Here is a 13,485-nt window from a genome sequence, read left to right as displayed (position 1 = left end):
CCTCGTCAGCACCTAGCTATGCTGGATTCTGTGTCAGTTCTGCCTTGCTCATCAGATCTCTTGCCCACCTCCCCGAAATGAAGCAGGAGTGGGACTAGCAACACAGAGTCAATGGAGACTACTCCTGCAGTGGGAAGAAGCTGCAGGACTGGGTCTGCCCCGAGCCCCATCCTAGACATTCCCCTAGCCAAAACCACCTCCCTGAACCCTGAACTAGTCAGTCCTGAAGGCATACAAATTCCTCACAACTAGTCAGCATGCTAGGTTACCATGGAGTTGTGATCCTCAGAGACTACCTGCACCAGTAAATAATGTTTCATCATTGCTCATGTGGTGACATAGGTTCAGTAACATGCACAACTTAATGGCTCCCTAGTCTGAAGTTTTCTTTTAAATAAACTGATCAGTGATCCCCAAATCCCACACAGCCAATTCAGCATGGTATCCTGTCTCCTGCAGAGGCTGACAACTTTGTTCTTCCAAAAAAAGACTACACATGAACATTATTGATTTAAAATAGGATTTTCTGCAGCCACCACTAGCAAGGACAAGAGCCTCATCTTCCCTTCCAACAGTTAAGCTGTGAACTCCTGCATTACCCCAGTCTCATCAGGAACTAGTCAGCAGCTAGTATATACACCCCACCATGGAAAGAATGACTGCTATTGCATAAACAGAAGGGTTTTCGCTCAGTGTACTTCTACGGGACTTTAAACCACATGGCCTAGAACAACATGTACAGAAAAAGAAGGAAGATTGTGTCTCTGGGTAATAGGCCAGATGAGCTGTGAGACCTAGTTTATGGCCGGAACTACAATCAGCTAATTGCTACATCAACAAAAATCCTCTAAATGAGTGCAAACCCTTCAGTTACACTGAAACCTACAGGAACAGGCCACCATTTTTGGCTTAAGTGGAAACTTTAGTTTACAGTTTTCCAGCTCTCTGGCGGCATGGAGGTTACAAACAAGACACCCTGAAACAAAGCCAATACTCATGTCAACACAGTTGTCAGCAGCCCATAAACAGTTTTGTCATGTGTACACCTCAGACCTCAAGCACTCTTCATGCACATCAGGAGGCTGTGATGAAGCCATACACATTGCGATTCTGGGTACAGTAACCCTAGCAGAAGGGCTAGGCCAATACTGAAAATGAACTCAAGTGTCCAGATCTTCTAAAGCAGAATTAAAGAGCTGACTTGCCTCCAACCCTGTTGATTTCACAGACAATGCAAGGGGCTCTGTAGTTAATGCCCTTATGAAAGCAGGGAGGTCACCTACCCAAAACATGAACTGGAGAAAGTTCAGAAGTGCAAAAGTTAGGTGACACTTACAGAATTCTGAGAATGAAGGGGAGATTTTGTTTCAAGAAGGTGGCCCCCATTTTTGTCATCGGTAGGATATTATCCCACTGTGACTAAACGTGAAGAGTAAGGAACAAGTTGTAAAATTAAGGGGGCATTTCCCAATAGGTTTATCATACTGGGTCAAGCAAGGTGGCCTCACCCAGCAATTGTTCCTGCCAATGGTCCTTGGCCTGACTTTTATTGGAGGCAACAGTTCTTGTCCAAATGACAAAAGCTGACTGGTATTAGCTAGATTTACTCTCTCCTTCCCTAACTATCTGGGCTCTCTTTCTTCCTTCCCAACTGCCTTACTACTCTGAAAGCACTTGTTACCACTGCCAGCATTACACTCCCAACACTAATATCACCTTGAAGGTGCATCTACACTAGACCTTTTTTCACCATTTGTCTTACATTGATACAGCTGGTTGGCTGTATCACCTATGGAAATACCAGAGTAGACCAGAAACAAGCATGTTTACCACTGTCAGGCTACAAGATGGCAAAAAAATGCTTGTGTCCATTCTAGTGTTACCACCAGCACTAGTACCACAGGCAAACAGTATGGAAATCATAGTGCAGACAAGGTTCTAGTGTCCAACGTCAAGACTACTGCTAGAAATCTTAGACCATACCCTCTCCAAGACAGGAATGGTACCTATCTCTATGCCTGGAAAGAGCCTAGCATGTTATGGGCACTCCCACAGCTAAATGCAGATGTATACAAAAAACCCAAACCCCATACATCTCTGTCAGCATCCATCTCTCAAACATTTGTTTAGCTATGTAATGTCAAAGGATTTAAGATCGCAAAGTTAGCATTGAAGAGGGTCTGCAAAGCAAAGCTGCAATGGACTTGTTGGGCAGCTGCTTCTGCTGCAGGGGGTTTTCAGTTATCTAACAGCATTTCCCATGCATGGCTTCAGGGTCCCTTTCATGCCCTCTCCCCCCAGAATGAACACACCAGGTTGAGCCACAAGGCTGCAGTCATCTATTAATGATATTCCATTAAATGCATGCAGTGGGTCCCATGTCTTTTCTGTTCGTCTACAGAATGGGGGATTGGGAGATGAGGATCTTAAAATGCGCTATGGAATGAAGGATCTGGAAGGCCAACTGATTTAAGCCAAGCCATGTGGCTATTTATATGGATAACTCCAAAGTCATTTGGGATTGGACGGGATAGGAGGGAACAGCTGTTATAATCAGCACCAACTTCCCAGCAACAGCCTTCTTGGGGAGCTCCCTCAGCTATGTAGCAGTGTCTCTGCAGCATTCTTCCAGAGAAGCAAATTTCTTTCCAAAAGCAAAGCACCTGGGGACAGAGAAAAGTGACACCAAAAATCTTCCAAGACAATTAGACTGGTGATGCATATAGCAGGCAATGTTCCGTCTGGAAGAGCACCCACCCCTGAGAAAAGTACAGTGCCTTCTAGGACTAAGACTCTTAGGGGCAGTCTACACGGGCAGCGCTTTAACGTGGCTTGTGTGCAGAGCGCTGGGAAAAGAGCTCTCCCAGTGCTCTAAAAAACCCCCACCTCCACGAGGGGCGTAGCTCCCAGTCTACACTGGTGCTTTACAGTGCTGAAGCTTGCCGCACTCATGGGGGCTATTTTTTCACACCCCTGAGCAAGGAAGTTGCAGCGCTGTAAATCGCCAGTGTAGACAAGCCCTTAGAAGATCTGGGGTGGGGCCTGTGTGTTCAGTTAAGCACACCTTGTTTTTCCTGTAGAGTTCACTGTGAACAGCAAGACGCAGGGCTGAATACCTGGCTGCGTTAGGAAGGTGCTCTCTATACAGGACCATTAGTAAGGCTATTAACAAGTATTAATAAGATCATGCTTGAGCAATGAGACCCTACACAACCTGGCACCCCTCATCCCAACCTTTCTGTTCTCATCTGGTTCCATTTCCCCCTGCCCCTGCGTGCACACACACACCACCACCAGTAACCACCCATTCTGTATTGTTCTCCCATTCATCTCTGCACCTTATTCTACAGGTTTCAGAGTAGCAGCCGTGTTAGTCTGTCTTCGCAAAAAGAGAAGGAGGACTTGTGGCACCTTAGAGACTAACCAATTTATTTGAGCATAAGCTTTCATGAGCTACAGCTCACTACTTGGCTCCCACAAACCCTCCCTCGTCCTGGCTTTCACCGTCTCCTCCAAGTCACATCTTCCAAAAGGTCTAGTAATCTTAATTCGCTCCCCTAAAAAGTGCTGAGGTGTGACAAGTTTTGCCAAAAGTGTTTCCACTCTCTAGGATTTTTACTGTCTCTGGGATGCCAGAGTATGTCACTTGGCTTTTGTTGGTTCCTATCTCCAATCCTACCTTCGAATTGCTCATCTAGGTTTTAAGCTTGCTGGAGCAAAGAGCCCAATCTGTTTACAGCACCTAGCACACTGCTAGCACTTTAAGAATGCATTTGGAAACAAAAAAACAGGAGCAAGATTCCAGTGGTTTAGTCCAGGATACGTGTCAAAAATCAACCAGCCAAGCCAATTCTTAAACTAGAGCTAACTTCAACCATGGCGAACTTCCTTCTAGAACCTTTTAAATAGCCATGTTTCAAAGGAAGTCACACTCAAAGCATTGTTCGCCTGCAGTCACCCAAAAACTTAGTCTCCGTCATCAGTATGGCCATTCTTATGTTCTTTAACCTGCTAAAGACTAATGGGCTTCAAAGTCAGTTGAGTGGCAGAGAAAGAGGATGTTTGCCAGTTCCCACCACCAGCGAGCACTTCTGTGACTCTTACTTCAATTACACTTCCAGTGCATAAGGGAAAACAGGACATCAAGTTTCAAACCCTTCACTTAGAACACGCAATACTCCACATATAGCAGCAAAGTTTAATGGGGCAGTATTTGGGTAGCTGCACACCGCGCCTCACTGCTGCTGGGCAAGTCAACTCCCTGGTAATCTCACTTTCGCAGTATACCCAAGACAAGAGTGAGTAGCATTTTTTCCTTTTCCAGAGTCAGCGATTCCCTGACCCCAGGATAAAATTATACACTGGTCCGAACCACCCTGAAACACACGCATGCTACAAGTCAGACAGAATTAAGGCTTCGCTCAGCACTAAGATATAGAATTTAAGTTTTCCATTTTCTTTTTCTTGATGACATCTAGGTTTAATGTCAGCTATGCCTCAGTGGGTGGAGGCTGGAGAATTTCCCCATTTTTTCCCCCAATGGGGCCATGAAACTATCAATTACCAAAGGTCAGAACTCAAAATACATGCCCCCACCCACCCACCAACAGATGCTCCTGGAAAGAGAAAAACTACTCTTCTCCAAGTGGCATGAACCAGAACATGCCCTATTAACTTGGGCTGTTACTAGCCCTTGGCATAAGTTGTGTATCTCCAGAAGGGGACACTAGTTAACTCAGCTACTCCAAGGTCTGATTGTAAAAATAAAAAAGATGAGGGGATGACGGAGCTCATCTGGAAGCTGATGAATAAGGCTCTATCAAATCATTTATTTTACAGTACGAGAGAACATATGGAAAAGTCTGCAGCAATCTCCCATGTGCTTCTTTTTCCTTTCTCAGTACTTCCATCTGAAGAGGGTCACCTCTGAGCACTAGGATTTGGATTGGTTTAAAGCTAGACAAGTTCATACCACCGTTTTAACAAGACTTTGAGACACCAGCCAAGTGCAATGCCACAACCCTGACATGCCCAGATTTGGAGACTGTTCAGTGCTACTGCACTGTAAACTAAGGTTTGGTTTCTTTGCATCTTCCCCTAACCCAAGCCCTTTACTGCTGTTCCTGACAGTCCAGGATCTTACTGATGGGAAAAGCCACAATTTTAGACAGCTGGAGAGCAACTTCACCACGTCAGCAGTGCAAGAGAACCTACAATTAGTTCTGTACACGTAACTCACTAAAAGCATCCTTTCCTAGGAGTCTTCACTGGAACCCTTCAGCATACGTCCTCATGTCAACAGGAGAGGAAAACAGAAGGAGCATCAAAACTGATCAGAGCAGGCGAAGGGCTGTAATCTTTCAAGACAGAACAATTATCCAAGCACCAGTCAATTCATTTGCATAACTCCACATACACCTCTACCCCAATATAATGCGGTCCAATATAACGCAAATTCGGATATAACGCGGTAAAGCAACGCTCCGGGGAGTGGGGCTGCTTTACTGCGTTATATCCGAATTTGTGTTACCGCAAGTGGTTCCTCTGCACTCCCCACCCCCTAGTTGCTGCAGCCCCGCCGCCCCAGCTCACCTCCACCCCCTCCCATGAGCACGCACAGCCGCTCTGCTTCTCCCCGCTCCCTCCCAGGCTTGCCATGCCAAACAGCTGATTCGCGGCAAGCCTTGGAGGGAGGGGGGGAGAAGCGGAGCAGCGGCAGCACGCTCAGGGGAGGAGGCGGAGGTGAGCTGGGGCGGGGGGACATGGGGAGGGCCACAACAAGTTACCCGGGGGAAGGGGGACACGCAGAGGAACCGCCTCCTCCCCTGAGCACACCACTGCCGCTCCGCTTCCCCCACCCCGCTTTCCTTCCTTCCAGGCTTCCCGCACCAAACACCTGATGGGCGCAGCAAGTCTGGAAGGGAGGGAGGGAGAAGCGGAGCAGCGGCAATGCACTCAGGTGTGGAGGCGGAGGCAGAGCAGAGATGAGCTGGGGTGGGGAGCGGTTCCTCTCCCTACCCCAATACAACGCGATCTCACCTATAAGACGGTAAGATTTTTTGGTTCCTGAGGACCGCGTTATATCGGGGTAGAGGTGTATTTACAAAAACATCTCGTCTGTAGAACAAGTGATGCTGACCTGGGACATACAGTGAGTAGATAAAACTAGATAAACCTCAGCAGGCAAAAGAAGGAGAAGATTAGCTGCTCTGCTAAAGCAAAGCTTCATTTTAAATTTACATTATGTTTGCTGAACAAGAAGCCACCTGTTAGGCATAATGATGTCCTAGATTAATTGACTACCCCCACCCCACCAGGAGTGCTCTAGAGCAGGGTTTCCTCGATGACTGGTCTGTGGACTGGTGCCAGTTCCTGAGACCTCCCTGATGTAGTTTAGGAAGGCAGCAATCCAGTCCCTGGTATCCAAAAAGTTGAGAAACACTGCTCTAGAGTATGAAACAAGCTTGCTTCTTTCTTTTGCATATTTATATGGAAATTCAGATGGCCACAGGGACACAAGCCACCCTGCCCTATTGGCACAAGGCAGTACGTACACAGGACTTCCTTTATATTAGACATTCTCTATTCTGAATTTGTCCTCCAACCTTCACAGATGATCAGATACTACAAGATGGGTGCCAATATAAAAATCTAGACAGGCATGAACAGGGTCACTGGTGCTGCATGCAGGATTACCAGCAAGTCTCCATCCTTGGTCACCTAGTTGGCCCAATAATCAGTGATTTCTCACCCAGGTGGTACTCACACAATATACACTTCTGAGGTGTATTGAATACACATTTTACAGTGAGATATGTCCAAATTATTCACAAACAGCAGAACCAAGAGTCGCTAAGGAGTAGACAAGCCATCTACTCTACCTTCCAGATAGGTCTCGTTTCAAACACAGAGTGCTTGGTGATTTTTATTTTGTAATGCTCTTGGGTGTAATATTTAAGATACTGTTAACATCTAAAGTGTCTGATTCAAAGGCTATTTGGGACGAGAGTGTTAAAGAAATGCTGAATGTAGCTACCATTTGAATTCAACCATCCTATGACAACTGCGATACTCAAGAGTCATTTGACTTTTTTGTGTGTGTGGGGAGAGGATTATATACTATCAGGAAGGATGATAAAGAGACTCCATATGTGCCATATAAAAGGGATAGGCTTGATTTCTGTGATGGGGAAAATTGCCTCTGGTGAGGAAGGAACAGTTTCAGAATGCACTCTCTCTCAACCAAGAGGCATTTAAAAATAATTTTAGAGGGAAAAAACTAAGTGTCTTCAACTCAGAATTAGCACTTTGCTTGTCCCAGCACCTTCCTGACTGGTCCCATACATATGGGAATGAAACAGCCCTACAGCAGTTTCAGACACATGGCATGGATTCCCTTAAGGGTGCTTGCTTATCCTTTTCTATCGAACAAAGCATAGCTTTACCCAACTGCATTAACCCCAAGAAGCCATCTGAAAGCAGGAAAGATCTATCCCCTGATCCAGAGAGCAGCTTACAAAGTGCAAAGGAGGGGATTATAAAGAAGTCCAGGGAGAGAGAAACCCTGCTGGAATATTTCCACTTTTTTAATCCCAGTTAGTTCTTAACTTCAAAATTGGATGATTGCAGAGAAAAAGGAAACTGCACAGCCAGCAAATTAACTTTCTCCTTTTAAAGCATAGCGAACACTGCCTCCTCCCACAAAAGTCTCAAATTCACTGAAATTCACATTAGTTATACTCAGTCTGCAAGACTTATAATTTCACTCAATTGTGCATTGGAGTGGAACAGCTATGAAGGGATTATGAAGTAACAATGAGAGATTATAAAGTTTCATCATGGTTAAGCACAGTCTCCCCCGTGGAAATTCCTGTTCTGCCCCTGCTGAAGGCCATAAAACAAAGCCATCCTGAATAAACTGATTCACAGACTGCAGTGCTGCAAACTGAGTAGCAACTACCTAAAAGGCTGCATTAGAGAACAGTAGCAATTCCAGAGCAGCAGCAAGACCTCTGCATATTTCCACATCAGAACAATCCATTCCCTTCACTTATCACACAAGGATCTGCATGTCTGCCTTACCACAAAAACATTCTGATTGCGCATTTCACACACTAGTTTTCCTTTAAGGTACAAACATGGTATCATGAAAACAAAGGTCTGAAAATGGTATTTCATACTAGACCCTCCAACCTCCCCAGTACCTTTTATTTGAAGTGGAAACATTTTTAGAATCCACTCTAAATACAGCTTTAGAGTAGCTATAAATGCTCTGGGATCTGTATTCTGATGTAGCACATTCCTCACACAGGACTTCTATTACTATTAATTATAATATAAAATTACCAACCAGGACCCCATTATGCTAGGCGTTGTACAAACCTAGAACAAATTAATTTGTGTCCTAAAACACCTCTCGCAATTAGTCAAAGGTCAAGAAAAGAACTTCAAAATTGACTTGTGGAGAACTCAAGGAGTACTCTGTTCCTTCTGAAATCTTGCTTCATGGCCTAGAGCAGTGGTTCTCAACATATTACACATTGTGGGTCACATATGCGGCCCACAATGTGTAACTTGGGCCACAGGAGCCAGGTGGCAGGGCAGCAGCAGCCCAGACCCCGACCCTTCACCGCACAGCTGCCCAGGCCCCCGGACCTTGTGGGGCTGGCCAGCTGCCCTGGACCCCAGGACCCCTGCCACGCAGGGCAAGCCAACTGCCCACCCTGGTCCCCCTCCGTGTAGCACTCTGGATCTCGGAGCCTGCAGGGCTGGGCAGCTACCCTGGACCCTAACTCTCGGCTCACCCCAAGCCCTGCTGCGCAGCTGCCACAGATCCCAAAGCTTGTGGGGCCAGGCGGCTGCCCCAGACCTCAAAGCTCATGGGGCCCTAGGGCTGGCAGGGAGCCCTGGACTCCCAAACCCCCAACTCTGCAGGGCCGGCCAAGAGCCTGACCCCGGGGCAGCTGGGACCCTGGGCACACCCACAGGTGTGTGCTAATTGGGCTGCCAGTTGAGAACCACTGGCCTAGAGACTAGATACGGACATTCCCCAATGGACAGCACAGAGAACACTGATCCAACATCAGTCTCACCAACTTTTTGCCAAAATAATTACACATGAATCATTGTAGCACAGAGGATAGCCCACCTCTAACATGGGGCCTGGAAGAATTCCCTTCAGGTGAGACAACCAGACCTGTTGGAAAATTGGTATTTACAGCTGTTGCAAAGCAACACATCCTAGCAAACTGTCCCGTGACAACTGTTGACTAACCAGATTCAGCCAGTATTGAAAAAAACTAATAGAGTAGCTGAAATTTAGTCAGATTACTTGCCCTCTCCAGAGATCCTCAGCCAGCCACCATGCAGCTGGAAAAGTGACAAACTCTATGTGCTGACTAGTGCCATGTTCAGGCTCCTAAAGACATCTGTAAGTGTTTAAATCCACTGTACGCTCTGGAAAGAGCAAGGAGTAGGGAACTGACTTCTCTTCCGCAACAATAAGACCCCTATTTCTTTCTCTCTCAGTATTTCTAAAATGCCTACCCCCCTTGTATGTATGTACAGTTATTAAGGACAGCACTAGCTCGTGTGATGGCAAAATTCTCACCGCTCCCCTTATTCCTGGTGTGTATATCAGGGCAAGTTTTTTTTTACCTGAACAGTAATGTAGAAATATTGCACACACCCTCTATGTCAGCTGTCCTAGGGCAGAAACAAGATCATCACCCCCACATTCACCTTGCTTGCATGTTATATGTCATTCCCCTCTGTAGGTCTGTGTTTGGTCTTCAGATCATAAGGTTTTTTGGCAATCACAGTCACTATATGTTTGTACAGCACCTGGCATAAGAGGGCCCTAATCCTAACTAGGCCTCTGGAGGCTAAAGCAATACAATTAAAATAATGAACACAACTACAAATAAATGTCAATTCCAAAGAAACCATAAACACAATACAAGCAAAAAGACATCCCATTTTAAAGTTAGTTGTCATGGACTAGGTGATACATGCAGCAAGTTCACACCCCAGTGCAGTCAGGGGGCCCAGCACCAGAACAGCAAGAGTGTTGAGGTAGCTTGCCCAGAGCATCCCTCAGATGTCAGTTCCTCATTCAATTCATTAGTCTAAACACGCTAGCACGGAAGACCAGGCTGATGATAGCAGAGGATGGAAACTAAGGTCAATGCTCTTCATGTTACTTTAGTATCTACCTTTTCTATTTCCAGAGAAACAGTTTAGTATTTTTAAACAATGTATTCCACAGTCTATTTTAACTTTTCACTAGCTCACAGAGCTCCCTCAGTTGCTGTAGGGCAGACATACCCACCCCCTCTGCCCATGGGACAGAGCACCCTTTCTAAAGGGAGATTTTTGAAAGCCAGGAATACGAGTTATGAAGGAGTTATTTATACTGAATTTCAGGGAAGCTGGGAGACAAAGAACTGTAGCCTTGTATTTAAAAACAGTTCAAATGATGCTTCATCTAATACAGTAGCTTAGCACAAGAGTCGCTTAACAGGCCAGCTTCTTTCCTGGCAAACTTTTCAGAAAACAAAGAGCACGGAGCAGCCTTTCCTGGAAATGCAGAAACCAGCTGGACCAGAGATTGGCACAAAGGGCAATCCTCATCTGCTCAGTGGAGACACATACAAACTGCTCCATCTCCACAAAGCCCATCACAACCACCTCCATCCACTAGTTTCCAGAGTAGCAGCTGTGCTAGTTTGTATCCGCAAAAAGAAAAGGAGGACTTGTGGCACCTTAGAGGTTAACCAATTTATTTCAGCATAAGCTTTCGTGAGCTACAGCTCATTTCATCAGATGCACTGGGTTATTTGTATTACAGCAGCACTCAGTGGCCCTTAATAGAATGGGGGTCCATTATGCTAAGCTCTATATAAACATTAGACAATCCCTCCCCTAAGGAGTTTACAATCTAAATACTGACAAGAAGCGAAAGGTCAATATAAAACAAAGAGGAGGATGAAAAGGCTGATGGTAAAAGGAACACAAGGAGGCACAGCTAGGTGCCTGATTTGCACACTTATAAATAATAAGAATAATACCAAGCTCTTATATAGCACTTGTTGTTTGCAGAGCAAGGCACTTTATAAAGGTTAGTATCACTATTCCGATTTTACAGCTGGGGAAACAGACATGGGGAGGTAAGTGACTTATCCAAGGTCACCCAGCAGACTAGTAAAGCCCTGCATGGATACCAAATTTATATCTGCGGATATAAAATGGGTATCCGAGGAGCTGCAGGGCCCTACCAGGAACAGCAGCAGCAAAAGCAGCCTCCCTGACTGGGGGCAGTACAGCCATGCCAAAGGAGCTGCCCACGCAGGGCACTGGCTTCTGCGAGCGGGGGCCGGACATGCGGCTGCTTTTGCTGCTGTTATTCCTGATAGTGCGGGAGATTTAGGTTGGGGAGATTTAGGTTGGATATTAGGAAAAACTTTTTCACTAGGAGGGTGGTGAAACACTGGAATGCGTTACCTAGGGAGGTGGTGGAATCTCCTTCCTTAGAAGTTTTTAAGGTCAGGCTTGACAAAGCCCTGGCTGGGATGATTTAGTTGGTCCTGCTTTGAGCAGGGGGTTGGAGTAGATGACCTCCTGAGGTCCCTTCCAACCCTGATATTCTATTCTACGATAGAACCGTGCAGCTCCTTGGACATCCGCCGATATCCCATACACAGATATAAATTTGGTATCCACTCAGGGCTCCACAGAGGAGTGGCTAAGTGAGGAACAGAAGCTAAGTCTCCTGAGTCCCAGTCCAGTGCTCCATCCAGTAGGTTTACTACCTCAAGTCTGGGGGATTTTTTTTTAATATAGGTGAACTGAAAGAATTCAGTAACAGATATTCCATTCTATAGAGGCTCTCCCCATAGTATCCAAGCACTTTCCAGCACTTCAGTAAGCAACTAAATCTGCAACATGTTTGCTCTCTCCCCGTCTCTGCAGAGGGAGAAGTGCATGCACTATTTCGGATTTTCGTCAGCGTTTGTATACACACACACACATGCAGAGCGACGTGTTTCGGTCAGAGAACGCAATCGCCAAGTGGAAGGTGTGGGGGCTGGGAGGATCCTCAGCTCCCCTGGGGGAGTCCGTTGCACAGGCTGGGACGCCCTCCTTAAGAGACGAACTTTACACCCTTAGGGCAGAAAATGCCACTGGGCAAGAGGAGCTCAGCTGTCAACCAGGGTCTCACTTTGCTTTGCCTCCCACAGGCGAGGCATCAGCCCCGGTGCGGGGAAAGCGGAGACCGCAGCCAGGGGAGACGGCGGGCCCGGGGGGCGAGCGACAGGGGCGGGCCCGGGGGGCGAGCGACAGGGGCGCGCGCCGCCCCCCCCCCCCCGCCGGTCGCTGGGACGCGCCGGGCTCCCGCTTTCGGCCCCGGCCCCGGCCGCGGCGCTCGCCCCGCTGACGGAGGCGCGTCCCCCGCGGCCCCGGCCCCGGCCCCGCTACCTTCCAGCCGGCCGAGCTGTTGCTGTCGCCCTTGTCCTTGAAGTAGGGCACGAAGCGAACCATCCACTCGTAGATCTGCGCCAGCGTCAGCCCGCTTCTCCGGGGCGCTCTCGATGGCCTGGCTGATCAGCTCGGCGTAGGACTGGTTCCCCCAGGCGTTCCGCCGGGAGCCGCCCTTCCGCGCCGCCGCCGCCGCCCCGCCGGGCCCCCGCGGCCCCTCGGCCCGCCCGGGCCCCGCCGCCGCCGCCGCCGCCGCCCCGCCGGGCCCCTCCTCCGCCGCCGCCGCCGCCGCCGCCGCCGCCGGGCCGCCCGCCGCCTCCTGCTGCGCCGCCGAGAGCTCGGGCCGGGGCAGGGGCCAGGTGCAGGAGCGGGGCCGGCTCTGCGGCGCGAAGTCCGGGTCGATCTCCACGCTGCCCCCCGGGCCGCCGCCCGCCTCGGGGCCCGGCTCAGAGGCCGCCATGGGCCCGCTGGCTCAGCGCCGCGCCGGGGCCCGCGCGCCGGGCGGCTCGCCCGCGGCCTCCGCCATGCCCCGCCCGCCCGCGCTTCGGCCCCTTGCCGCGACCCCGAGCCGCCGCCGCGGCCTCACGGCTCTGTTTACCACAGCCTGCGGAGGCCGCTGCGCCTGCGCGCGCGAAGCATGCTGGAAGGTGGAGTCCCGCAGCCGCCTCGCAACGGAGCGCCCGCCGGGCACGCGCGGCCCAGGGACTCCGTTTCCCGACACCTCGCGCATGCGCCGAGGCGTGGCAGGGGCCAGAACGGCAGCGTGGCAGACCGGACGCTTGGGGAACTACAGCTCCCGAAATGCCCCGCGACAGCCTCGTGATGGGCTCCCCTCACACAGCAGAGCGGGCCCTCCCGCCGTGCCCCCTCCGCTCCCCTCCGCTCCCCCCGGGCCAGCGACCCCCCCGCCGTGCCCCCTCCGCTCCCCTCCGCTCCCCCCGGGCCAGCGACCCCCCCGCCGTGCCCCCTCCCCTCCCCTCCGCTCCCCCCGGGCCAGCGACCCCCCCC

General features: G+C 49.3%; 1 protein-coding gene across 1 annotated transcript in view; it reads right to left on the bottom strand.

Moving 5' to 3' along the window:
* FOXO4 (forkhead box O4) overlaps positions 1 to 13,116 on the bottom strand; it is a 31,094-nt gene extending 17,978 nt beyond the window's left edge. The window contains 2 exon segments of the mRNA XM_073358640.1: positions 12,478 to 12,567; positions 12,569 to 13,116. Coding sequence (XP_073214741.1) covers positions 12,478 to 12,567; positions 12,569 to 12,937 — 459 coding nt within the window. The 5' untranslated portion in view covers positions 12,938 to 13,116.
* Positions 13,117 to 13,485: the final 369 nt, after the last annotated feature.

This window comes from Lepidochelys kempii, chromosome 9 (assembly GCF_965140265.1).
Source record: "Lepidochelys kempii isolate rLepKem1 chromosome 9, rLepKem1.hap2, whole genome shotgun sequence".
NCBI classification, from domain to species: Eukaryota; Metazoa; Chordata; order Testudines; family Cheloniidae; genus Lepidochelys; species Lepidochelys kempii.
Note: the sequence above shows the minus strand (reverse complement) of the source record. Positions and strands in the feature narration are given on the sequence as shown.